Raw genomic sequence first — 26,772 nt, 5'->3', positions numbered from 1 at the left:
CTCAAGATAGGCAAAAATCTTATGCCGATAAACGTAGACAAACGATCGAATTTCAAGAAGGTGACATGGTGATGCTTAAGGTTTCGCCATGGAAAGGTATTATTCGATTCCGGAAACGAGGAAAGTTAGCTCCTCGGTTTATTGGACCATTTAAGGTTTTAGCTCGTGTTGGTGAAGTCGCGTATCGTTTGGAATTACCCGAAGAGTTTGCGGGGATCCATAATACATTTCATGTTTTCCATCTCCGTAAGTGTCTTGCGGACGATTCATCTTCGGTGCCATTAGACGAGATTGAGCTAAATAATAAGTTATAGTATATCGAGGAACCGATTGCCATACTTGATGAGAAGGTCAAAAGGTTGAGACATAAAGAGGTTAGGACTTTTAAAGTTCAATGGCGTCGTAGTAAGGGTTCCGAGTTTACTTGGGAGCCCGAAGAGTTTGTGTTGGTTTATCTTCCTTCTTGTTATGCGGCTTGGATCGCGAGGACGCGCTCCGATTTAAGTAGGGGAGAGTTGTAACACCCCGTTTTCCCGTGCACGTCTAAAGGTACAAACTTAATTATTAGCACGTTCGTAAATGAGCCTAGTGTTAGTTAATGAGTATATATATATATATATATATATATATATATATATATATATATATATATATATATATATATATATATATATATATATATATATATATATATATATATATATATATATATATATATATATATATGCATATACATATGTATGTGTGTCGCATTGGTATTGAGTCGTATGAGGCTTAAGGTCGAAGCTTAGATGAGCATAAGAAGAGTGAACGAGGTGTGTTAGTGGTTTGAGCCATCATTTTATGCTAACTTGTCGAAGGGATCAGGATCAGGCCACTGCCGCGCCGCGAGAAATGGGTCCGCGACGCGACAAGCAAAGCAAATCTGGATCAGAACATGAGTTAAGAGTGGTGGTTTTTCCTTTGTAACGTCGCGCCGCGACATTTAGCACCGCGCCGCGGCAATTCTGCAGTTCTGATTCCGGTTTTAGCTTAAATTAAATGACTTTAAGGGACAAAATGGTAATTTGACATGTAAATCTGATGGGGGCATTAACTCTCCACCACACATCCATTTATTTCATTTCCTTTTCCTTTTTCTTTCCTATTTCTCTCCCAAAACACAAAACTTACTTAGTTTAATCTTGAGATTTGGAGTTGGAGATTTGTGAATCAAACCTAAGAGCGAGATTTAAAGTTGTTCTCCTTGTTACTAGCTACAAGAAGATAGTCTTGGTAAGTTCTAACTTTATGTTTTAAGTTTTGATTGGGTAATGGCTAGGGTTTGGGTTACTAGAGATTTGTATGACCCATTTGAGAGTAAAATGGGCGAGTTTGTGTTATGTTATTGTAATGAAACCCTAATAGCCACAATTTAGGGTTTTGGCCTTGTGATTTGAGGTTGTAAGTGTCAATTGGTGTTGTTAGTCACTAATGCACTTTAAGCTTTATGAAAGAAGTGTAAATGGGTAAGTTTGACTTGATTGTGAATCTAAGAAATATAAAATGGGTCAAAATGTACTAGTTGACCTAATTAGATGAAATGGGTATGGATTGCTCTAAGTTTTGTGTTAATTGAAGTTAATAGACTTTAATTCACTAGTCTTAGTGATTAAAGTCGAGTCTTGGCCATTTATGAGCGGTTGTGAGTAGTTAAGTCATTTAATGCAAATTGGGTCATTAAATGCTCAAGTGGGAGTATTGTGGTTAATCCCACTAGTTGTGAAATTGAATGTGCACTAAATGATTTAGGTACAGTGCGTTGAAGCTTGGAAGTGCTAAATCATCATCCTTGTGACAAGGTGAGTGGAATAATTATACGTTCATGTATATGGCTTGTTTATTTGTGAATGTTATGGTATGAACCATGTGCCGGTAGTGCCATAACATGTATGTGACGGATATAGGATGTGAACCACGTGCCGGTAGCATCGAGTGTGAACCACGTGCCGGTAGCACTATAAAGTTAGGCGTGAACCACGTGCCGGTAGCGTCAAAGTGTGAACCATGTGCCGGTAGCACTATAAAAGAGTGAGACTCAAATGCGTATGGTGTGAACCACGTGCCGGTAGCACCATAGCTTCATGGTTAACCATATTGTGTTGTGATCGTTTAGCATTATTATATATATATATGGTGTTGAGTATATGCAAATGAGATTTGGTGTCAATGTACGACTTGTTGGTATTTCGGGTATGATTGACTTGCTATGTGAGTTACATGTTCGTGCGATGTATTTGGTATTTGTGATTGCAAATAGATGGGTTATATATATGTATGTATAACTATTGCATTCACTAAGCATTGCTTACCCTCTCGTTGTTTACCATTTTTATAGGTTCCGGCTTGGACAAGGGTAAGGGCATACGGTTGGATTAGTTGTCTCCCGTTTGTGTTGACAGGGGGTGCTTTTGGGATAGCTTTTGAAGTGGCCTAACGTTTTGGGTAGTTTAGCCCCAAACTATGCTCGGGTGTCGTTTGGATTATAAACTATCATTGTAGTGGGTCAAACTTGTATTAACCTTAATTAATGGCCTTCGAGCCTTTTGTAAACATTTAAATGGTTGTACGTTTAAATGGAACTTGTGGAATGGTTTACATATTTAATTGGCGCGTAAATGTGTATTGTATAAAAAAAAATTATCGTATGGAATACGAGTTGGGTTGTTTCACCACATCTACTCCCCGAACCACTGCTCTGTTTCTTATTTTCTATTTCAACTTATCATCTAAACCTATTTAACCCATTTTTTTCCTGTTTCCTTTTTATTATTCTTCTTCACAAAAACTACTGTAAACATCATCATTCTTCCTTTATCATCTTCGCGTTTTAACAGAAGCATTACAGCTGGGCCTCGGCCCAATAATAACATGGCAGCCCAATTCATATAACCCAACTCAATAAGCCCAAAAGAGGAAACACACATGGCCCGCTATGATTAATGGATCATAAAGCCCATCTAGCGATTTAATAAACCCGCGAAAAAAATATACGTGGCTGTTGGTTTTTGATCGATCAAGAAACAGAAAAAAATACTTAAACACGGCTGTAGCACACAACGTACTGTATCACCATCATTCTATCTTCACTGTTTCGTTATTATCAATAATTCACCATCATCTTGTTCATGGTTGTTGCGATAACAGAAGCAGGAAAAGATAACGCAGTACTATTCATCTTCTTCTAAATGGGTTTCGAAGTTTTAGGTTTTTTAAACAACAAAAGAAACAGAAATAATATCAAGAATAAGGAGCTGTAGCAGTTGGCGTTTTTGTTGGTTTCACGATTATTCGAACAAAGATAGGAAGGAATCAGTTTGCAACAGCAATATTCGAGGTTTAATGGTTGTGGAGATGGTCGACAGTATTTAAAACATAAAAAGAAACTCGAGCAGCTGTGGTGGTGTTTTTCCTTAACAGTCCTCGACAGAAACAGAAAAGGAAGTAAGCGAGTAGCAGGTTCATGGGTCACGACAGTGGGGGTGGTGTGTGGTGATTCACAATGGTGGTGAGGTTATTCTTGGTGGTTCTAGATAGTGGTGGTGCTCACGATGGTGGGTTGTGGTCGAGCCGGAAGTGATGGAATTGAGGTGGTGATAGTTTAGATGGGTGTTGAAGACACACAATTAATGAAACAGAAATATAAAGTAGTGGTGGTGGGTTTCAAGGTTGAAGGTGGTGTTAAAGAGGTGTCAGGTGGAAGGCGGTGAAGAAGAAACATATGACAGAAGTTGTGGTCTTGATGTTATGATTTGAAACAGTAGAATTCGAAATATAGCAGTTGTAGGTTAAAGGATGTTTGTGTTGGTTATCAAAACTGAAAACGGTAAAGCAACAGCAGTAGTTGCAGGTGTATTTCGATGGTTTATTGTAGGTTTTATTGAACGAAAGAGAAACAGAAGCAAACTATGGTGGTAGTCATGAATTGCAGGGAGAAGAAAAGAAATAGAGAGAGAGGAAGATGGTTTGGTCATATCTCTGTACTACTGCAATTGTATTCATATATATATTCATATATAATGATCTTGGTGGCAAACACACTAGACATGAATATAATTAAATATCTCGTTGTGCACAGTAATCTAACTGATTTAATCAATTAAGCACAGTAATTGTAATAGTTAGCAGTCATAGATTTATATCTTCTACCGACAGTTTTCACGGAGTGCTAAATCGTACTCCGTGATTAATTCAGTGGCGAATCAAAGTCTCTAGAAAAAAATCCCAAATTTTCACAATAATTATTTTTATTTATTTCGGTCATGATGGTGTAAAATTGGTCATTAATTATTTAAAATTATTAAATAAAGATAAAATCAACTGTCCGCACTCGATCATGGGTAAAATATAAAAAGTGTTAAAATTTAATAATTAGATCCTAAATATACTTTTAATAAGCCCATAATTTATATAACTCATTTTTGGATCACCGTTTATTTTAAAATCACATAAGTTCGAATTAAACTTCTCTAAATAATAATCGAAACGTCCAACGAGTATTACAATAATTAAATAATTATATTTAATATACTATATATACATATATATATATATATATATATATATATATATATATATATATATATATATATATATATATATATATATATATATACACACACACATATATACAAGGTTGCAAAATTCGCTATTCAGAGATTAATCGGTCGGGACTTTGGAAGGATTAATCGGCAATTCGGGGATTAATCGGAGATTAATCGGATTGTACTGTATACATTTAAATAATAAATTTTAAAAATTATGTGTGTAACTATAGAAAAAAATCATAAATATAAAGATAATTTCTAACATAATTGTCTAAAATTATTCATTTTGTTTCAAACTATACAATTCTTGTTTAAATTCATGTTAAAATGTTAACCATTTTTGACCTTGTCTGACTTTGATTACCAAATTCGATTTTGATCCATCAATTGACGTTGACCGTTTAATTAAACGAATTTTTGGAATTCGGAACGGATTGCTCCTAAAAATGATTAATCGATGATTAATCGGCGAGTAATCGGGTTTTTTACAACACTGCATATATATATATATATATATATATATATATATATATATATATATATATATATATATATATATATATATATATATATATATATATATATATATATATATATATATATATATAGATTTATTTTAATAACAATTTAATTATATCGTATATTATTTTATATTTTCAGTTCTAACGATTAAATCGTATATTATTATTTTAAGTTATTATATATACATATATTTATATTTATATTTATATGTATGCACAATTATTTACAAATAATGGTTCGTGAATCGTCGAAAATGGTCGAGGTTAAATGAATGTAATGAAAACAGTTCAAAAATTTTAAGACTCAGGATAACAGGCTTTGCTTATCGTGTCAGAATTATGAAATCATTTAGAGAATTAAGTTTAAAATAAGTCGAAATTTTCCGGGTCATTAAAATTCAGAGCATTACTTTTAGCACTATCCACACAATGATTATCATTATTAGCCTTGTAGTTACCTGCACTAGGCGAAGCACTAATCACTTTAGGACTGGATCCTTGAATACACTCCAATTGCACAGGATTTTCCTCACCTGCCCCTTGTTTTACCTTCCTCGGTACTTTCAACACAAATTTCATCCTCGGAAGTGGAAATTCCATAAGCATTATCAACATTGATTTCATTCATGAGCTCCTCTACCATCGTTTGATTCTTATTCCTATTAGCTGCCGTCAAAATCAAGTTATCAAATTTATTTGGAAGTTTTTTCTCTTCGATGTCCGCTTATTTGAAGCCATGGCTAAAAGTTCACCGATCAAACTTTGAGAGATCCTTACTATATGCTTAACCACTGCTGATTACCGGATTAATTTGATGAAAATTGATGAAAAATTTGGAAGAGATTGACAAAAAACTAGGGCTCAAATGGAGTAACCGCCATTCCCGCCCAAATCGCCCTCAGGAGAGAAAAAAGTTCGCATTCTAATTAGAGGTAATATTATAACTAATAAATTAATATAAATATTATTGTGCGTATTTGAACCAGTAACTTGATTTCTTGATTTTTAATAGTTTCACGATCTTGACACTAATTTGATATACTATATCAACTTGCATAAAATATCAACTTGCCAACTTGTCACATGGCGTATTAGGTGTCATGTCGAAATAAACAATATTTAAACAACTGCAATTTTAAATTGTGTGTTTTTTATCTAATAAAAATAAATTTGAAACTGATCCATTCACTAAATCTGTGACAATTTACACCACTACCTTGCTTCCATATAATACGCCTACAAATAAATGTTAAACAACTACTCCGTACAAATTAAGAACTCTGGCTAATAATTAATGCATGATGATGATGTTGACAACGAATTCTACGCCAAAATGGCACATGAAAATTCTTAAAAAACTGTTAACTTAAAGTTGACGTATTGTCAAAATCTATATGTTTTGCAATTCAGTAAACTACAAACATAATTTAAACTCATTAAAATCCGTTTCTTTCAAGATATCTCCTTCATATGTAACTTTGGCTACTATCTATATCCGATCGTTTTAGGGATTGAATAAGGACTTACGAGTAAAAGAATTGTCAAGATAGGTAAGCCTATGACTTATTTTCAGTAGTTTTGTCGATACATTTGTTATCTTATTCGTGTACCACATGTAATCTTGATTGTTATTGAAATGTCAATCTTTATCTAATACTGTTCCTTTCTTTTGCAAGTAATATGGTGACATTAATGGGAAAAATTGTACTTGCCGTTGTTATGGTTGTGATGGGAATTTGGGTGCGAAAATTAATAATTTGGGCATGGTTAAAGCCTAAGAAATTAGAAAAGTGGTTGAAAAAAGAAGGGTATAAAGGTAATTCATATAAACCGGTAATAGGTGACTTGAAAGAGTTTGCAACAATGATGAAGGAAGCTAAATCAAAGGCCATGCCAATTTCGCACGATATCATGCCGTATGCTCTGCCATTTGATCACCATATCATCAACAAATACGGTATTCCATCTTTTTTGGTTTATTTATTTTATTTATATTCCAAAACGACTGTGAAAGGGTAACCTAAATAATTTATATACTCATGTTCTCTTTGTTTCATAGGAAAAAAGTCGTTTATTTGGTTTGGGACTACACCAAGGATTTATATCACGGAACCTGAATTAATAAAGGAAATATTTTCAAGGCCCAATGACTTTCAAAAGCCACACCCCGAGCCTGTAAGGGATAGTGTCATAGGTGGGCTCTTTACATCTGAGGATCACGAATGGGTCAGAAATCGTAAAATAATAAATCCTGCTTTTCATGTTGAAAGCATCAAGGTCAGTAACATTTTAGAAAACCATACAAATATATTATTACTATTTTTTTTTTCAACTCCAAACTACTTCTTCTTGTTGTATAGAGTATGTTCCCGTCAATTTGTTCGAGTTGTAATGAAATGATCAACAAATGGGAGATGCTCGTTACGGGAAATGGCCCGGTGGAAGTTGATGTATGGCCTTCTATCGATAACTTGGCCGGAGATGTTATTTCTCGAACGGCATTTGGTAGTTGCTACGAAGAAGGACAAAAAATATTTCATATACAAAAGGAACAAATAGATCTCACGCTCCAACAAATGGTGATGATTAATCTTCCCGGAGGAAGGTAAAGCAATTATCAAATCAAATCATCTACAATAAAATAAACCTGAATTGAGTAAAAAAAAAAGGGTAAACCGACCCTCTGACAGCCCCACACCGACCGGTCCCACGGCGAACATGTGAGAGGAAAATTGTGTAACTCATGCTTAAAAGGACATGGGGGCAGAGATTGAACCCATGACCACCGCGGTATGCTGCATGTCCCCCAACCACTAGGCTACCATCGCGTAACCTGAATTGAATTGAGTATACCGTTATTATTTAGAGAATAATTTGTGCAAAACCTATTTTTTTAATGTGTTTTAATTATGTTGTATTCTACAATATTATATTATTATATAGATTTATACCAACGGTAACGAGCAAGAAATTTAAGAGCAACGCTAACGAGCTTCGATCTATGTTGTTGGGCATAATTAATAAGAGGAAGAAAGCAATCGAGATGGGAGACAATAACAATGACGATTTACTAGGAATATTGCTAAAATCAAACTTAAAAGAGATTGAAGAAAAGGGAGTTGGAATGAGTATGGACGACGTGGTGGAAGAATGCAAGTTATTTTACATGGCGGGATCGGAAACAACATCGAATTTGATCGTTTGGACTATGATTTGTTTAAGTTTGGATCATGAATGGCAGACTAAAGCTCGAGAAGAGATAATGCAGGTTATTGGTACTCGAGAATTACACTTTGAAGACTTAAAGTGCCTAAAAATTGTGACGATGATATTAAATGAGGTTCTTAGGCTATATCCACCCGCTTCTATGGCTATACGAGCAACAACCAAGGAAACAAAGCTCGGAAACATGAATATACCATCGGGCATGAACATATCAATACCTATAATGACTATTCATCATGATTGTAAAATATGGGGTGAAGATGCAACAGAGTTTAAGCCTGAAAGGTTTTCTGAAGGGGTTGCAAATGCTGTAAAGGATAGAGGCGGATCAAGTTCTTTTTTGCCATTTTCTAGTGGTCCACGCGTTTGTATTGGACAAAACTTTGCGTTGACAGAAGCAAAAGCGGGCGTAGCTAAAATTCTTCAACGGTTTTCGTTTGAGCTCTCTCCATCTTACAAACATTCTCCGTGCCCTTTTTTTACTCTTCCACCTCAATTTGGTGCTCACTTGATTTTACGTAGCATCTAACACCATCTTACATGGTCAAAACTATCGCCCTTTGCTCACTTGGCGGGTATGGTGTTTGTTACAAGTGTGCTTGTTTTATTATCGGATATCCCTCATTTTGAGTAACTACATAAAACTGAATATTAATTATCTAAGTTATAGATGTAAATATGAATAAATGAGGAAGACGAAGACAAGTATGGAGATATGGTGGTAGATTTTTAGTTTTTTTCTATAAATTTGATGTTTTATCTAACTTGAGTTAAGCTAGGCTCGAGCTCTGCTCGCTTTAATTCACGCTTAATATTCAAGAACATTTAGTTTTGAGTTTAATACGAGTATATAACAAGGAGATCACATAGTCGCTTCGCTACGGGCATAGGCTGTTATATACATAAATTCTACAATAGCTACTTGTTAAGCCTATTTACATTCACATATTCACTAAAACTAAAAGGTCCTTATGTACTTAATTCATAAACATTGATTAATCAAACGTAGCCATTTATGGCTTGCTATTCATTTTTTTCTTTCGGAGTGATATTTAGTTCTTTTATAAAGAGGGCACACAAAAAGCTTAATAAGAATCAACCAAAAGCTACCTGCATGATTATTAAGTGGGGTTGGTAATTATTTTGATTTATTTATGTTGTTGTCCCCTTTAGATATAATCTTCTCATCTTGACCAACAATGTCACTTCTTTTTCCTGCTGCTATTATGTCCATCTAATTATAATATTAAATCTATAGCTCCATCTGCTGCTGCAGGTAACTTGTTGTTTCTCTTTTTTGCTACATTTATTTTATTTATTATGTTTGTTGTTGATCTGTGAGGTGAGAGTTTATGTGGTAATCAAATGTTAACTGGGTCATTATTAACACCCAAATACAAAGTATATTAGTAGTAATTCAAATATCTACTTTATTAGGATCTACATCATAAAACTTGTACAACAGGGTCATATACACACATATTAGAAATTGTTGAATAAATTAAATAAATATAAAAAAATATAGTGTAATAAACCTTACTTTTTGCCTGTGATGTCAGTAAATATGGATCAAAACTCGGTTCCCTTTCTTGTAAATCACTTATCACCAAAACACCATTTGAGGTAACAGGGCTGCAATGAAGCAACTGTAAATCACAGCATTATACCTAAACACAGTAATTCAGTGGTTATAATAATCCGAATTGATAGTCTAATAGTAATATAAATAACTAAGGATGTATGAAGCAAACAAAATAGAGGACTTGTTACAATAGTTAATTGGGCGACTAACCTTTAGCACCTTGTGACTATTAGCAGTCTTTTGAGATGAACAATGAAGGCATGTTTAAATTGTTATTTAGAATTTTTGGTTACGTTGACTGCTAATTTCATTATCAAAGATCAGTTCTGAGACTTGACCATCAAAAGTCAACGCTACACATCTAATCATGCTTCCCTTAATAATTCTACATTGACTTTGAGCAAATGCTATCCAAAATCTCAAACAAATAATCAACCCATATCCATCTAATCTTCCTAACATAGCAAAGAAGCAGGTAGTAATGTTGGCCCAATTGCACTATAGCATTCCAAAACAGCAGGTACCGTAAATAATAACACAACCAGATCCAATAATTACTTCAAATAAGCCCACTTTGACACAACAAAATTACAAGACTAAGCCATGTGTTGAGACGGATCCACGATCGTGAAATAATCGGCGCGGGTTTGAATCCCGAGGGAGGTTATCTGGTGACAAGGTGCATGCCGTAAGCCGCTCGGTTAAATCCAAAGCACACCGGGTATGCATTGCATGATGGCGTGTGAGGAGTTTCCTCCTAACGTGTATGTGGGTGGCATATGATTAAGGGCGTAAATGAGTCGAGCTACTCGCAAGCTACTCGAGCTCGACTCTTTAAAAGCTCGATTCGAGCTGAGCCTAAATGAGCTCGAGCCCGAGCTTGAACTTATTTTGAAGCTCGTTTAGTAAACGAGCCCCAACTCGAAATTATTTTGAAGCTCGTTTAGTAAACGAGCCCGAGTTCAAGCTTCATATATCGAGCTCGAACAAGCTCGTGAGCCTAAACGAACTTTTCATTCATATACAACAAATACTATTTTTTAATAGTATAATATATAATTATAAAATATATTTACTATTGTATCAACAATAGTTAAAAGTTATAATAGTAACAAATCTTATTATAATATGTGGATAAAAATTACAATAACAATATATATTAAATATAATAAATCAAATAATGTAAAGAAAAATAAGATTATGTAATTAACAAGTCGAGCTTGAACCGAGCTCGAGCTTGTAAAATATCAAACGAGCCAAGCTCGAGCTTGAAATATTAAGCTCGAACCGAGCCGAGCTTGAGCCTAGCTGAGCTTGAGCTCGGTTCGGCTCATTTATAGCCCTACATATGATCGCGAAGGTGGTTAAGTTTGCCGATTGCCGTTCTAAAAAAACAGCACGTCATCATGGCAACAAATGAAAAAAGTATAACAGTAGAAAGCAATTGCAGAATTAGAATTTCAAGGTATCATTAAGAAACAGCAGCAGCACCTAGCAAAAGACCATAATAAACTTCGACCTTAACCCAAATGATATTATTAGATAAGTTAATCAGAGGTGGTGACAAATTTCTATAATTTTCACATTATTAAGGAGTTGGTGACAACAACAAACCTTGTTATTCATAGATGCTAGTTGTGAAATATTTCCTTAAACAGTCTCAATTGTGGTTTTCTCATTCAATATACACTGAACAATCTGCCTCCACATAGTCAATTTTGGTACATAACCATCTTCTATCATCTGCTTTAAAACCAAATCAACATCCTCTAAATTCTTTTCTTCACAAAGACCACCGATAATCAATTTATACGACTCGAAACTTGGAACCATCTTCTTAGACGACATCTTCCGTATCAACTTCATAGCATCAACATAATTTCTACTATCAAGAAAAGCATACAAAACCTCTTGGTACGTGCTAGGAATAGGTTCACATCCCTTCAACAACATCTTATCATAAAGCTCGATACTTTCTTTAACTTTACCATTTTTCCTCAAACCCGATATCAATACATTTATCAAAATAGTATCTGCCTCCACATTCTCGACTTCCATTTTACCAAGCAAGGCAAACGCCTCATCAACACGACCAAGTTTATACAACCCATGCATTAAAGCCGAAAAAGTTCTTACGTTAGGCTTACACCCTTGTTTAGGAAATTCATCGAACACCTTGAGTGCATCATCAACATCTCCATTTTTACATAACCCTTTAATCATGATATTCAAACAACATGAGTCAATTTCAACACCTAATCTTCCAGCACTCGAATAAACCTTATGAATCACATCAAAGTTCTTAGTATTCACAAGCAAATTCAACACAAAATTAAACGTTTTCGAAGTCGGCCAAACGCTATAACTCGGCATATCGTATAGTGTTTTAATCATTTCATTTACTAGACCAGCCTGCAGTCCATAAATCCTGATCACATTGTAGAAAAACCCATCCGAAAGTCTGCAATTTTTTTCGAGTTTGATTGTTTTCATTACATATTCGATTCCGTTGAAGTTTTTGGCTTTCGAAAGGTTGTTTATAACGGATGTGTAAAGAGCTTCATTGGGTTTATAATCTTTTCGATTGGAGAGATGATGGAGCAGATTGAGGGTCAAATTGGGATCTTTTAGGGTTTCGAATAGTTTGATGGCTTCAGTTGGGCTTAACCAGTCTTTATGATTGCGTAATGAATCAAGTGGGTCAGGTTTTGTGAGTGAAGAAGTTGAATGATAATGAACGAAAATCAGATTAATTTTACGAAGCTTGGTACTGCAATTAACGATCGAACGATAAATCATTTAGTATTCAGTTTCTGTTGAGTTCTAATGGGTTGATGCAATAGTTTGCATACTAAACCAATAAAGCATAATATAAACTATACTGGTATATATTCTGAGCTACTTTCAATCACAAAAATCAGTACGAAGACCTGAGTCGGGGAACCTGCTAATTGCATTATATTATAACCTATCGATTAAATATAAACCTCAGTGAGTAAAATCTGCCTTTTATAACCCGGAGCTGCGATATGAGAAATTGGGCCCAAAAAGCACAGATTAATGATAAAGTTTGCAACTTTTAGTGTTAAATGAGAAAACCCATTAAAGAAATCAAGTTTTCTTGATGTGGGTTACCTAAAATCGACTGCTTTTCACTGAAAATTGAAGAACATGCCAGCAAAATTGAAATGATGTGCAGATAGTTGGAGCAAAAATGAGATGGCTTTTAGGGTTTTGCTTTTTGTAGAGATAGAAAACAGTCAAAACAATTTAAACAACTTAAAGAGAGAAACAGGGGATTATATGAAGCTGCTGTTGGTGGTGGTAGTGAAACACAATAGGAATTGATATATCACCACTACTTTTTTTTATTCTTATTTTTTTTTTTAGATCTATTCAAAATTATTAATATACCCTTAATTTATTTATGTCTTGTGAATATATTTTGATAGAATTTATTTGAGGGTATTTCCTGAAAAGTAGCTTTAAATCATGTGGAACTATCAAGAACACCAAAAAATTAATTCTGCGATTTTGATCTTGTTAGCTAATGATTCCTTCATGAAAAGTATAGTAAATCATGTTAACAACACTCGATCACTGTCATTTGTGCCAGAAACATCACTCAATTTTCGAATTTGACGAAGAACAGTCACCACGATGAATATGAAGAACACCAAAAATTAAAATCGAGATCTGTTGCTTTTTAGGAGATGAATCCAATACGAAAGTTGCTTGCAATCTTTTATAGAATACTCGAAAATCATCTTCTTAACAAATCACCTGTAATCTTCTAATTTGAATTGTGAGAATTCAGTTGATTTTTTGACACGTAGTTTGACCTCCAAATTCGATCTCGATTTAGAGAGTTAGAATCTATAAATCTGCAGAAATCATAACGACATGATTCTAAGTACTTCTACATTTTTACTTTTCTCTAAATCATTCTAAATTAATTCTGAGACAAAATCGGTCACGTTCTACGCATAATGACGACAAAAACTCTTAATCTGTTGATGTTTATCGAGGTCCAGCAATGAGTTTATGTTTAGAATGATCTAACACAGCTAACTGCAAATTTTGATGAGTTATGGTCAAGTTTTGAGGTGTTTTCGATTTGCACCACCATAACCCGCCATGGACCACCATGCTTCTGCCGGAATTTTCTGAAAGGTTTAAACTGCTCAATAGCCATATACTTTTTTTTTTAATCAAATGTAGGCTATATACCCCAAAAAAATACTACCGTAGGTTACATACTTTCAAAAAGTGTATCGATGTAAACAAAAGATAAATTGTTTAACCGGTAACAGGTTACCTTTTGTTTATATTGATACACTTTTTGAATATATGTGATCTACAGTAGTATTTTTTGGGATATATAGCCTACATTGGAACAAAAAAAAAAGTATATGACTATTGAGCAGCTTAAACCCTTTAAATTTAGAGTTTTCTTTGTTCGACCTTTTTTTTAACATGTTAGAATTTAATTTTTCGTTTCTATGGATTAGAAGTAGAAGTTTGATGTAAACTAAAACTCGTTACTTTTAAAGCCACTATAATTGTGGGTTTTTACCCTCCTAGCTGCTCATTAGGGGTGAGTTTTTTTTAATAAAATGATTGTCGTTCAAAAAGAATGTTAGAAGTTAGTGATGGGGACAAAAGCCACCTAATCGATCATATTTAGATCACGTGTCAGGAGATTCAGGGGAGGCTCGAAGGGGAAGCAAGGTGATCAACCGCTCATGGCCCATATTTTTAGAGGCTCAATTTTTTTTATATCTACAGACACAATTAGAGATTTGAGAAACATGAGAAGTATGAAAACATAATTGAAGCAGCGAATACGAAACACAATAGGTTCAAAAACAACAATCAAAGACTCCATAAAAAAAAGTCAAAGTCCATCAGCACTTTAGCAAGGCTTTGAGAGCGTTAAAAAAAAAACTTATATTACTACTTAGGGCCTAAGAGCCTTTTTTTCTATCTTGTTCTAGGCCTCAAAATTATCGGGACCGGCCCTATCAGGAGTAAACCTCAGATTATTAATGGTCCAAAATGAAGAATTTAGCCAAAACTCTATAGAAGAAATTTCAAATTAACTGCTCTTAACACATTCTGATATGACTTGCCCATGAAACTCGTGATCCCATGAAACCCGAATAACCGTGTTACTCTAGTACTTTTTGATCACTAAGACTACTCCCAATAGTTTGCTTCTTTGGGAGGTCATTTCTCAAAATAAAAAAGACTCCATAGTTATTTGACAGTCTTTTTCCTTCTATTTTTTGACATAAGTGAATATTTTCATTTTATAAACTTTAGAAGACTGTAACATGTGAGTTTGGTGGGCCCTATATTTTTAACTTCATTCAATTTGTTCATGCATCCAAATATTATATTTTATATTTTTATAAATACCATGAATACAAAGGCATTTTTTTGTTGTTGCATTCAAACTCAAACTGTAACAAAATTATAAGTTAAATTAATAAATTAATTAAATTTTTTATTACTTAAGCTCTCACCTATCATTCTCTGCAATGTTTTTTTTTCTTTTATTTTTAAAATTTTGTTTTTAATTAAATGAATATGAGTAGGTCCTAGTCCTTTTAAAGAAGTGTGTTATGGTTGGGGTAGCACTGATGTGGTAGTCAGTCTTTCTAAAGAAGCATGTGATGGTTGTGAGTGGTTACGTGTTACCGAGTACGGAGTATTACATTTCTATTTTCTATTGAAAAAAATAAAAAAATAAAAAATTGAGAAAAGCCAAAACCGTTTTTTTCTACGAATGACACGTACGATTTCTGAACATTGCCGACTCAGCAATTGAACCAGGAAGATGATCTTTACTACATCACTCTTTTTTTTTTTTTTTTATCAAAATAAACAAAAGTGGCCGCTAAAATGATCATGTATGATTTTCAATTTCATGATCTCCTCAATCTTCAATTCTACGTAACACTTTCACTTCCATCGATAAAAATTCCACAAATCAACTGACAATACTCACATTCTCAATTTTATAATCTTAAAATAATGCAACGCCGATACAATACTCCGTCTCTATGAGTGCGCTACTTTGGCATTTTCCTAGGTCTAATGTTAATTTTTTCAAATTTATAAATTGGGTTTAAATAAAGATTTCAGATTTAGTGTTCATTTAGCTTTTTATTATTTGGGTTTGAAGAAAGATTGTAGATTTAGTGTTTGTTTTTCTTCTTATGAATTGGGTTTCAAGAAAGATTGAATCTTTATGAAAAGTGGGTTTGCTTTGAGTCTTCATTTTGTTGTTGAATCTCATTAATTTTCTTCAAGAATAAATGGGTGGTTCAATGATTTATCATGTGGGCATTGTGCTGTTGTTGATTTGGCTACTGTCTTCATTCAATTACTGTCACCCACTGGTTTACTTTGTATCATTCATCTATCTATATATGGTAAGGTTAATTATTACTGTATTATAGTTTCTTATTATTAAGTAAATCTTGTTTTATTTGTTCTGTTTGATCAATTTGGTTGAAGGTTCATGATCTTTATGCAATGAGATTGAGAAGAAAGGTACACTTTGAAGAGAGAAAGCAAGCCAATCAAAAGAGGGTATTTCTCTTTCACTTTTCTCATTTTACCATGAAAATGGTAGAATCAAATTTCCATGGTTTTTAAATCCTGCCTGGAATTCAATTTAGGCTGCCTTTTAGAGCCTAAATTGAATTCCAGGCAGGATTTAAAACCCATGGAAATTTGATTCTACCATTTTCATGGTGTTTCAATTTTATTTTTAATTTAATTTTACTTTTAAAAGAAAAAAAAAATTTCCTAATTATTGGCCGGAGGTCCACTCGGAAGCAATCTCTTTATCCGTAGAATAGAGAGAGGGATGACTTTCTCTACTTTTGAGAGTGTTTCACTCTGGGTGGAGAAATGACTTGTTTTTATTCTCGGATAGGGGAAGGATTGTCTACATCTCACCTCCCCCATACACCACTCATGTGGTATTGAGTTTTGTTGTTGTTGTTGTTGTATTAAATCAATTTTGCAACTCAGAGTAGTCCAGGCTTCTTTTATTTATTAAAATCAAAATATGTTAACATAATATGAAGAAGGTGACTTAGATGTACGTGGCCTAACCGGTTTAATCGACCATTACAGACCCTTTTCCTGCCACCCCAAGATAGATATATTGCTAGTGAGGTTCAACCTGAGACCTTTTGTAGGATAGGACCCAACCATTAATCTTGTGATGGTTCGAAATACTGCTAGAAATAATTGAGCTAAATAGTATGTTCTATTTATGCAATTAGATTAAGATTGTTTATTATCTACTTTGGTTATAGGTACTTTCGGATTCTGAATCGGTACGATGGTTGAACCATATGATTGAAAGGATTTGGCCTATATGTATGGAAGAGATTGTATCACAAAAAATTCTACTCCCAATTCTACCTTGGTTCTTGCAGAAGTACAAACCATGGACTGTTGTATGAATTTGTATTTTCTTTAATATTTTGAATATAATAAATATATAATCTTTATGTTTGTGCTTGAAGTTGAAAACATAAAAAATCTGTAAGTGAATTTATAATGCAGAGAGAAGCTGTAATTCAGACTCTCTATTTGGGAAGATGTCCACCAATATTTACAGAAATGAGGGTTTGTCGTCAATCTACGGGCGATGATCATTTGGTACATTATTATGTCTCAAACATGTGATTCGTATTGTTTTAATTATGGTACTTTCTGATGTGATATTAATTTTGTTTTTAAGGTTCTTGAATTGGGAATGAACTTTCGGTCGGCTGATGATATGAATGCGATACTTGAAGTTAAATTGACGAAAAGATTGGGATTTGGAATGTGGACAAAGATGCATTTGACAGGAATTCATGTTGAAGGAAAGGTGGGTCGTAATCATATTACATATATGCTCGTCAATTGGTACGTATTGTACTCATTTTTTTATTATGATATTTTTTATTATATAAGGTGTTAGTTGGGGTGAAGTTCCTTCCGAAATGGCCTTTTATCGGACGATTGCGGGTCTGCTTTCTTGAACCACCATACTTTCAAGTGACCGTGAAACCTATATTTGCTCACGGGTTGGATGTTACCGAGATACCCGGGATTGCAGGATGGCTGGTTAGTATTATAACTTTTTTTGTTATCATAATAATTATTATTTTTATATATTTATTTAAGGCTAACACACACCCAATTACAAATAGTCCACCACGGGACTTGAACTCACAACCTCAATGTTGATGAGTTACCTCGATACTGCTTGGTCAAAGGCCCGTTGGTTTGTATTATAAGTTGATCTTAAAATGTGCTCCATTTTCAATCTGAGTTTTCTATGCCTTTTAACTTAATTAGGATAAGCTTCTCACGCTTGCATTCGAGGAGACACTTATCGAGGTGATTTTTCTAGACTTTTCCCTTTCTTTTTGACTATATGAAAATCACATTTCGAATCGGGGGAAGAAGAAAAGGAAATTAAAAAATGACCCTCATGACAATGTGTTGATTTTTTTTTTTTTTTTTTTTTTTTTTTTTTTTTTTTTGCAGCCTAATATGTTGGTGGTGGATTTTGAGAAACTTGTGTCACCTGAGCCAGGTATCTTAACTTATCTCATTTTATATTATAACACCGCAACGTGTGTATGATGAAATGAACATTTATGTAACTTGTTGCATATTGATTAATTGCTTAATTATGTATTTTAGAATCTTGGTTTTCTATTGATGCAAAAGAACCTGTTGCTTACGCCTCAGTGGAGATTGTTGAAGCATCTGGCATTAAACCATCAGACATACATGGTAAGTTTGCATTTCAGATGGTTAAGCTCGTTTCTTTGAATGAATAAGTCACTCGAACTGACCTTTTTACAGGGCTGGCTGATCCTTATCTAAAGGGCCAACTTGGTGCGTATAGGTTTAGAACCAAAACGTTAAAGAAAACGTTATCTCCGAAATGGCAAGAGGAATTTAAGATCCCTATCGCTACATGGGAATCACCTAATCTTCTAATGATACAAGTTCGTGACAAAGATCATTTTGTTGACGAACTCCTTGGGTTTGTTTTCTTTTCCATCAACCGAAATTTCTATAGTTAGATTACATCTATATTGATTTTCCACTATATTTGTTTCAGTGATTGCTCTATAAAGATCAATGATCTTAGAGGTGGAAAAAGACATGACTTACGGTTACCCCTCCAAAACATCAAAACGGGAAGATTACATATCGCGATACAAGTTAATGAAGTTGACACAAAGGTAATCTCAATGCAATTTATGAGGTTGTTTATAGCATAAATTACCATGCATTTTGACATCTTACCCAACAAGACCAACCCACCCATTATGCCACCTTTATACAGGTAACTGAAGCACCATGTGATGGTGATGCATCAAGCAATGAGTCAAAGGAAGATCCTTTCCCACCCGACCCAGTCCAGAAAGAACCCCAGCCGGGCCCATTGGTGGATGACTTTGAACCCATTAACGTTGAAGGCCAACGACAAACCGGCATATGGGTCCACCACCCAGGTACTGAAGTCCCTCAAATTTGGGAACCAAGAAAAGGTAAAAACAGAGTCGAAAAAGCTAGCGAGTCGGTAGGCAGTAGCACAAAGTCTAGATCGTTTAGAGATGATGGTAGTTTCTCTGATGATAGTTTTGAAGGTAGCAAATTAAGTGCAAGAAACCGAGTTAAGAGAGGCTTAAGTAAAATCGGTTTAGTCCTCAATAAAACCTTTAATTCAGATAACGATAAATCAAAAAGTTTCAAGAAAATGGATAGTGATAGCAACTGGGACTCGCAAACGCCGTCCCCACGCCAAAACCTTCGAGAAGTCAATACAAATGGGGTCACGGTCAACTTGGTCATGGACGAAAATATCGGCTCGCCTGGTCAAGACTCGAGAAATGCGGACGAAAGTGGACCCGAAAGTCCGAATAAGAAAAAAGTGAAAGATGTGGCAAAAAGTATTCTAAAACATGCTGGAAACTCTGCTAGAAGTATGAAACACGCGCTTTCGCGTAAAGGGTATAAAATGCGGAGAGACGCAGATTTTGCGGTGGAATCGGATTCTTCCTATGAGGATTCGATTTCTTCCCCTGTTTTTGGAGTTGAAGGAGAAGCGAGTCCTTATATTATTGATGATGACACAGTTGATGAAATCAAAGAGACCGTTGACTCAGGTCAAGTTAACGATGTTGGTGAATTTGCAAATGCTTCACAACGAGATGATGATGATAAGCCTCTTGAGAGTACACAACTTGTACCTTGAATCTGAAACAGGTATCGTCCGTTATGTACCCGACTATGTTAATTGTTGTACTTTTTTCTTGAAAATGTGTAAATGAAAAATTTGTTAATAGCTTGTTTGATTCTCATTGCATACCCTTTTATGTGATAAAATAGTTCCTTTATTTTCACTCCCCGCGACTCTGGGCTACCCGCAAAGCGGGTGGTTGCTATGTGATTAGTCGGCTCGCAAAGCTGGTCAGAAACTCAGGTTGGTCTAACAAAGATGGTTGATCGCATGTGTAGGTACATCGAAAGTGAAATCAAAATTGACATTGTAATCTACCAATATGATTTACATTAATACACAATAATGTAGCAACTAGCAAGAATACAAAATACTAGTATTTGATAAAGACTTAGACATGGACTTCCTTCCACACAAATTATCAACATAACTAATAATTTAATAGTAACCCGACATTATTCATTTAACTAACAAATCAACCACCACCACCACCACTCATGACACTTGAAGCCACCGCTGCAGCAGCTACAGACTTCCCTTTATCGGTTGCGGCTGTGGCTACTACAAACTTCCCTTCACCGGCCTGCAAGACACTTCCGGTTTCTATGTCATGATTACAACACGATGTTATAGTCTTCCTAACGTGTCTACTATGGCTGATATCGTTGCCGCCTTTATAACATAAGGTGATCAAGACTGTAAGAAGTGTGGCAACAAAGATGAAAGCAATTGTTAAAATTGCAGTATCTTCCATCTTTCATCAGAGACCAGCTTCACTATATATTTATGAGTTTATTAAATATGATCATAAACACTTGTTGACTTTTTATTTAAATAAACAAATAAATTATAAATTTTGAGTAGTTTGCAGCCTGCTGAATACTAGACACACCATTCAATGAACTAACCATATAAATAAATTGTGTTAACCGGCCGTGTTAATAAATTAATTTGAGTAAATTTAATTAATCAATATATTTAATTAATTAAAGTTCGAGGTAGTTGTCATTTTGCTCTCTTCCAAACTGAATTAAGAATAAAATGATTAAATAGTATGGACGGGGTTTTGGTTTTTATTGCTCTTATAAATAAACCATCACCATGAATATTTACGGTGTCCTTGGTTGAAAATAAAGCTCCTTTTGATTCATTTATTGAGGTTCTCAAAGAAATGAAATATGCCAAAATTTGTATTAAATCTTATTCAAATTTCATCGAATTTCATTAGAATATGTCAATCAAATTTGCTTTAAAGCATGGTAAAGTAAATGGAAATAAATTCAATTGGTATCTTATTACTATTTTTTTCTGAAAAAAAATATTATAAATAACGGATCTGAAGATCAACAAGGTAGAGACTAAAAATATAGTCTACAACAAACCGCGAAAAGCAGAACATGCAAGCTAAACCATACAAACAAACGAACCACCAACTAGGTGGGTATACGATAAGTAAAGCTTGTGATTTCTGAGATGTTTCTCTTGGAGTGGGAGGAAACTGTTAAATATTCTACCTATGCTTCGCAATTTCTTATTCATGTAATTGGTAATTGGTAATTGGTAATGGGAGTAATAGTAATATGTGGTTTGAAAGGCAAGTATATGTGGTCTGATCATGGTCTTCGATGTATAGGCCCTCTATTAGTTCATGTGCTGATTGATTCACGTGATTTTTGGAGATGGAATGGATAATTTGGTCCAATATCACTCAACTAGTTTGGCATATGATGCTATTCGACCAAGCGCTTCTAAGGTTGTTTGATTTTCGGTTGTGTGTTGGCTTTTAATGAGGGAAGGTATGAAGACACAAGACAGCTTAAAATAACCTATCCATAACACTAATTTAAGAAAAACATTCACCGTATACAAATGAGGTCTTAACTGTTACAAATGTTGACATTCCCTATACGCACTCCGGCTCTAATACAAGCTTCCATGTTCGCCTCTAAATTGCGTATATGGCCTAGAGGTGAGAAAACTTCGAGAGTAACTAGCCTACTTTTTAGTGAGAGAGTGAGAATTGGATGTGGGAAGTGTGTTTTGAATGAGCTCCAAGTGCATCTATTTAAAGCAAAAAAACTGGCCCAAGCCTTTTTCTTCTACGGTTTTGGGGGCCATCTTTGCCCAAGATATTTTCTCTTGACGTTTGTGATGGGCCAAGACTTGATCTTGGCCCAAGCCGTTTTCATGTCCCGTTTTCTGATGGTACAAAAACATTTTCTACCATCTGCTGATATAAGTTTGTAAGAACCATATGTCGAATAAGCATAAACATATTGTTACAATTTATTTGACCTCCCAAAGGGATTCAAGATAGTTACTTGAATGTGCAAGTAAAATTTGGTCTTCATGGGTGAAAATACCTAGAAGTTCTCCAAGCTCGAACTTTGGGAGCAAGAAGATATACCCCTTTGTGGCCACTGAAGTTCACATGTGATGACTCTGCGCTAATCATAAAATGGGTGGTCACAGTGGGATTAGTTGACTCGCAAAGCGGGTCGGATAATATAATCTGTCGTTCTAAAAAAATCAGGTTAACCTAAATAAGATAATTAATTGAATGTGTAAGTACATCGAAAGTGAAATAAAAATTTACATTGTAATCTACCAATATGATTCACATTGGTACACAATAATATTGGATTACAATATACTAGTATTTGATAAAGACAGAGACTTCCTTCCACACAAATTATTAGTAACATATTAACATAACTAATAATTTAATAGAAAACCGACATTATTCATATTGCTAACATATCAACCACCACCATCGCCAACACCAGCACTCGTGACAATTGAAGCCACCGCTGCAGCCGCTACATACTTCCCTTTATCGGCTGCAGCCATGGCCTCTACAAACTTCCCTTTATCATGATTCCCAACACTGCCAGTTTCTACATCATGATTACAACATGATAGTATAGTCTTCCTGTGGTGTCTATAATGGCTGATATCGTTGCCGCCTTTATAACATAAGGTGATCCATACTGTAAGAAGTGTGGCAACAAAGATGAAAGCAATTGTTAAACTGGCTGTAGCTTCCATCTTTTGCCAGAGATGAAGTTCAATATATATATATTTTATGAGTTTATTATACATGATCATAGAAACTTGTTGACTGTTTTTATTCAAGTAAACAAATATAAATTATAAAAGTTGAGTATTTTGCAGCCTAATAAATGCTATAAACACCATTCAATCAGAGCTAACCGCATAAAAAAATTGTGATAACCGGCCGTTGAGGGTAGGTGATGCAATTGCAGGACATGACCGTGTGGGTGGTTTACCCTGGGTGATCCCAAATTGCTGTTTAAAAATAAGAACACCAATAAATAGACGTCCGACTTCCATAAAACACTCGCAGGGGGTCCCATTTGCTGAACTACATGACAATCATTAAAAAACCATTAATCCGATAAACTGATTATTGTACTGTAAGCCTGTTCCTTCCATTTCTTAAACAGGATCTCTTGCTGCTCGGGGGTCTGGTTCAAATACGAAACGATATATTACACATAAAATTTGTAAAGACTATATAAACAGAATAGTAAAGATAAGATAAAAATGTTAAAAAATAAAAATAAACACAACTTACTTCAGGAAGAATCAACCCGAGGAAGCGAGATGGGTTGTCTGTGACGATGAATAACATGAGTTCTGATGGTAACTTCACGACTCCACACTGCAAAAGTAAGGAGCATTCACTACAAGTTGTTATTTATTATTATTATTATTATTATTATTATTATTATTATTATTATTATTATTATTATTATTATTATTATTATTATTATTATTATTATTAATTATTAATTATTAATTAATTAATATTCATTTATTTATTTATGATAATTTTTTGCTCCGTTGGTACCTGTATTATATCCCATTTTGCTAACAACGTCCCTCGGTTTTTAATTTTGCCTTTAGAATCCTTTGGTTATTAAAAATTTGCAATTAGCAACCATCCGAGGGATGCTATTAGCAAAATGGGGTATAATACCGAGAGACGTTAGAAAAAAAGAAAAAAAAAAAATCCCTCGGAGGGATGTAAATTGCAGATTTTTTAATAAACAAAGGATTCTAAAGGAAAAATTGAAAACCGCGGGACGCTGTTAGCAAAATGGGGCATAATATAGGGACCAACTGTGCAAAAAAGTCTTCATTTATTTATAATAATAATAATAATAATAATAATAATAATAATAATAATAATAATAATAATAATAAGAAAAGAAGAGGGGGAGGAGGAAATAATAATAATAATAATAATAATAATAATAATAATAATAATAATAATAATAATAATAATAATAATAATAATAATAATAATAATAATAATAAAGATAGTAATGTAGTTAGTTACTAATTCAAGTAAGTGCCTGGGGAAATGTTTTGTCTTACAAGATTTTCCTTTTGCATTTTACTAAGTGTTGCATTAGAGTGCATCGCATGGAATAAAACAAGACATGAGTTTCCAACAACTTTCCTGCCAAAAAAAGATAAAAAAGAAAGAAGGAAAAAAAATGACAAATGAGAAAAGTTAGTATAACTTGTGGAGGCAAGACATCAATAAACAAGACAAAATGCATGTAGAGATCTGATCGATCATACTTTTGCAAGCTTTCCATGTTGATCCGACAAAGATAATCGATTTCAATCGACGATGGCCAATCTACAACACTGAAAAAGAGCATTGAAATATACATTAGTGGAAATAAAGATATGTATTTTATTGATATTAATTATTAAATAATAGTATATATTATTATTAAACATTATTAATATTAATATTAATAATTATTAGTTATTATTATTATTATTATTATTATTTAATTTAATTATTAATATATTATATTTCGGAATGGTTTCTATTTAGTTGTTACTTTGTAAGGTAAATAAAAATAAACTTACAGCATAGAGGCTGAGGAACGCATGAAAGCCTGTCCAAAAAAATTAAAAAAATAAATAATAAATGAGTTTAGTGGAGGATGATATATGTGTTGCCGCCGCCGCCGCCACCACCACCACCACCACCACCACAACAACAACAACAACAACAACAACAACTGCTACTACTACAACTGTAACGTCCTCCCAATAGGGTCTGGAAGGAACGTCACTAATATCAAAACATACCAACATATTATAATAAACGAGAACAATACTAAATGATGAATTTAACTTTAATGAGTACGCAGCGAAAAATGAAATATCGTTACAATGACAGGAATAACAATATCGTAAATGTTCACATGCAGAAGTAATAAATGCGATATCTCTTGATCCTATGTCCAAGTAGCATCACATAAGCAGTAAGTATAAGAGCTTGAATCAAACAGCACCTGAGACAAAACATGCTAAAGTGTCAACCAAAAAGGTTGAGTGAAGTTCATAGGTTTAACAAAAAGTTTGTCGTTGTTTTAGACCACAAGATTTAGTTTGTAAAGTTGATCTCCCGCAGGATCAAAAAGTTATGCCAATGCGTGATATTTAGACTAAATGTTCAAGTTTGCCCCATGACAAGTTGTGTCTGTCCTTGTCGGTTTAATTTCATTATTAAGTAATACAATGACTTGGTCAAATGTATCGGGGACGTTACTCCCGATAGGCCTACCCCCAATAATTAAGCATGCCGCAGCAATTAAAAATATCACTGTAGGGACTTAGTCGGACATAGCCGGGTATAGCATAGTTTAACAGTTTGGTACTTGTGTCTAAAGTGTAAAATGTAAAAATAGCATGTGTCTCACCCCAAGTAAAGTAAGTAAGTTTGCTAGCAATTAAAGAGGGGCTATGAATTCACCTTAGTAAGTAAAGAGAGAGTTATTCCTCGGAATAAAGAGTTGAACGAGTGAGCAGGAAAATCAACCTATTGACATTTAAGAGTAGTTAAGTGTTTTGCTCATGTTTGAAATGTCCCGTTCTTATTGATTAAAAACGTTCCATATTAATTGATTTCGTTGCGAGGTTTTGACCTCTATATGAGACGTTTTTCAAAGACTGCATTCATTTTAAAACAAACCATAACCTTTATTTCATCAATAAAGGTTTAAAAAGCTTTACGTAGATTATCAAATAATGATAATCTAAAATATCCTGTTTACACACGACCATTACATAATGGTTTACAATACAAATATGTTACAACAAAATAAGTTTCTTGAATGCAGTTTTTACACAATATCATACAAGCATGGACTCCAAATCTCGTCCTTATTTAAGTATGCGACAGCGGAAGCTCTTAATAATCACCTGAGAATAAACATGCTTAAAACGTCAACAAAAATGTTGGTGAGTTATAGGTTTAACCTATATATATCAAATCATAATAATAGACCACAAGATTTCATATTTCAATACACATCCCATACATAGAGATAAAAATAATTCATATGATGAACACCTGGTAACCGACATTAACAAGATGCATATATATAAGAATATCCCCATCATTCCGGGACACCCTTCGGATATGATATAAATTTCGAAGTACTAAAGCATCCGGTACTTTGGATGGGGTTTGTTAGGCCCAATAGATCTATCTTTAGGATTAGCGTCAATTAGGGTGTCTGTTCCCTA

At 34.2% G+C, this 26,772-nt stretch overlaps 3 protein-coding genes across 5 annotated transcripts; 2 read left to right on the top strand and 1 right to left on the bottom strand.

The window, feature by feature from the left end:
* Positions 1 to 6,546: 6,546 nt before the first annotated feature.
* LOC139891052 (cytochrome P450 CYP72A219-like) lies at positions 6,547 to 9,049 on the top strand. The gene is made up of 5 exons (XM_071873980.1): positions 6,547 to 6,657; positions 6,784 to 7,064; positions 7,167 to 7,384; positions 7,468 to 7,712; positions 8,051 to 9,049. Exons 2-5 carry the CDS (start codon positions 6,788 to 6,790, stop codon positions 8,859 to 8,861), a joined length of 1,551 nt encoding a protein of 516 aa, XP_071730081.1. The 5' UTR covers positions 6,547 to 6,657; positions 6,784 to 6,787; the 3' UTR covers positions 8,862 to 9,049.
* On the bottom strand, positions 8,943 to 13,133 carry LOC139891053 (pentatricopeptide repeat-containing protein At3g14580, mitochondrial). 3 transcript variants are annotated; one of them, XR_011773523.1, is made up of 3 exons: positions 11,529 to 13,133; positions 9,868 to 9,999; positions 8,943 to 8,966 (listed from the first exon to the last, which is right to left on the bottom strand). XR_011773523.1 is itself a non-coding variant. In XM_071873981.1 (2 exons), the coding sequence occupies exon 1, from the start codon at positions 12,711 to 12,713 to the stop codon at positions 11,565 to 11,567; it is 1,149 nt and encodes a 382-aa protein (XP_071730082.1). In that variant the 5' UTR covers positions 12,714 to 13,133; the 3' UTR covers positions 9,811 to 9,999; positions 11,529 to 11,564. The 3 variants fall into 3 exon arrangements, 1 of the variants encoding a protein (XP_071730082.1); XR_011773524.1 differs by lacking the exon at positions 8,943 to 8,966 and having other exon boundaries at positions 9,811 to 9,999; positions 10,125 to 13,133; XM_071873981.1 differs by lacking the exon at positions 8,943 to 8,966 and having other exon boundaries at positions 9,811 to 9,999.
* A 3,104-nt stretch (positions 13,134 to 16,237) lies between these two features.
* Positions 16,238 to 20,205, top strand: LOC139888004 (C2 domain-containing protein At1g53590-like). The gene is made up of 12 exons (XM_071871043.1): positions 16,238 to 16,354; positions 16,440 to 16,514; positions 17,252 to 17,395; positions 17,505 to 17,600; positions 17,683 to 17,814; positions 17,901 to 18,053; positions 18,288 to 18,329; positions 18,480 to 18,528; positions 18,639 to 18,731; positions 18,804 to 18,987; positions 19,066 to 19,189; positions 19,294 to 20,205. Exons 1-12 carry the CDS (start codon positions 16,238 to 16,240, stop codon positions 20,203 to 20,205), a joined length of 2,121 nt encoding a protein of 706 aa, XP_071727144.1.
* The last annotated feature ends 6,567 nt before the right edge of the window (positions 20,206 to 26,772 follow it).

The sequence above is a fragment of the Rutidosis leptorrhynchoides genome, chromosome 2 (assembly GCF_046630445.1).
Source record: "Rutidosis leptorrhynchoides isolate AG116_Rl617_1_P2 chromosome 2, CSIRO_AGI_Rlap_v1, whole genome shotgun sequence".
Taxonomy (NCBI): Eukaryota; Viridiplantae; Streptophyta; class Magnoliopsida; order Asterales; family Asteraceae; genus Rutidosis; species Rutidosis leptorrhynchoides.
The sequence above is the reverse complement of the archived record's forward strand: the minus strand, read 5'-3'. Positions and strand labels throughout refer to the sequence as shown.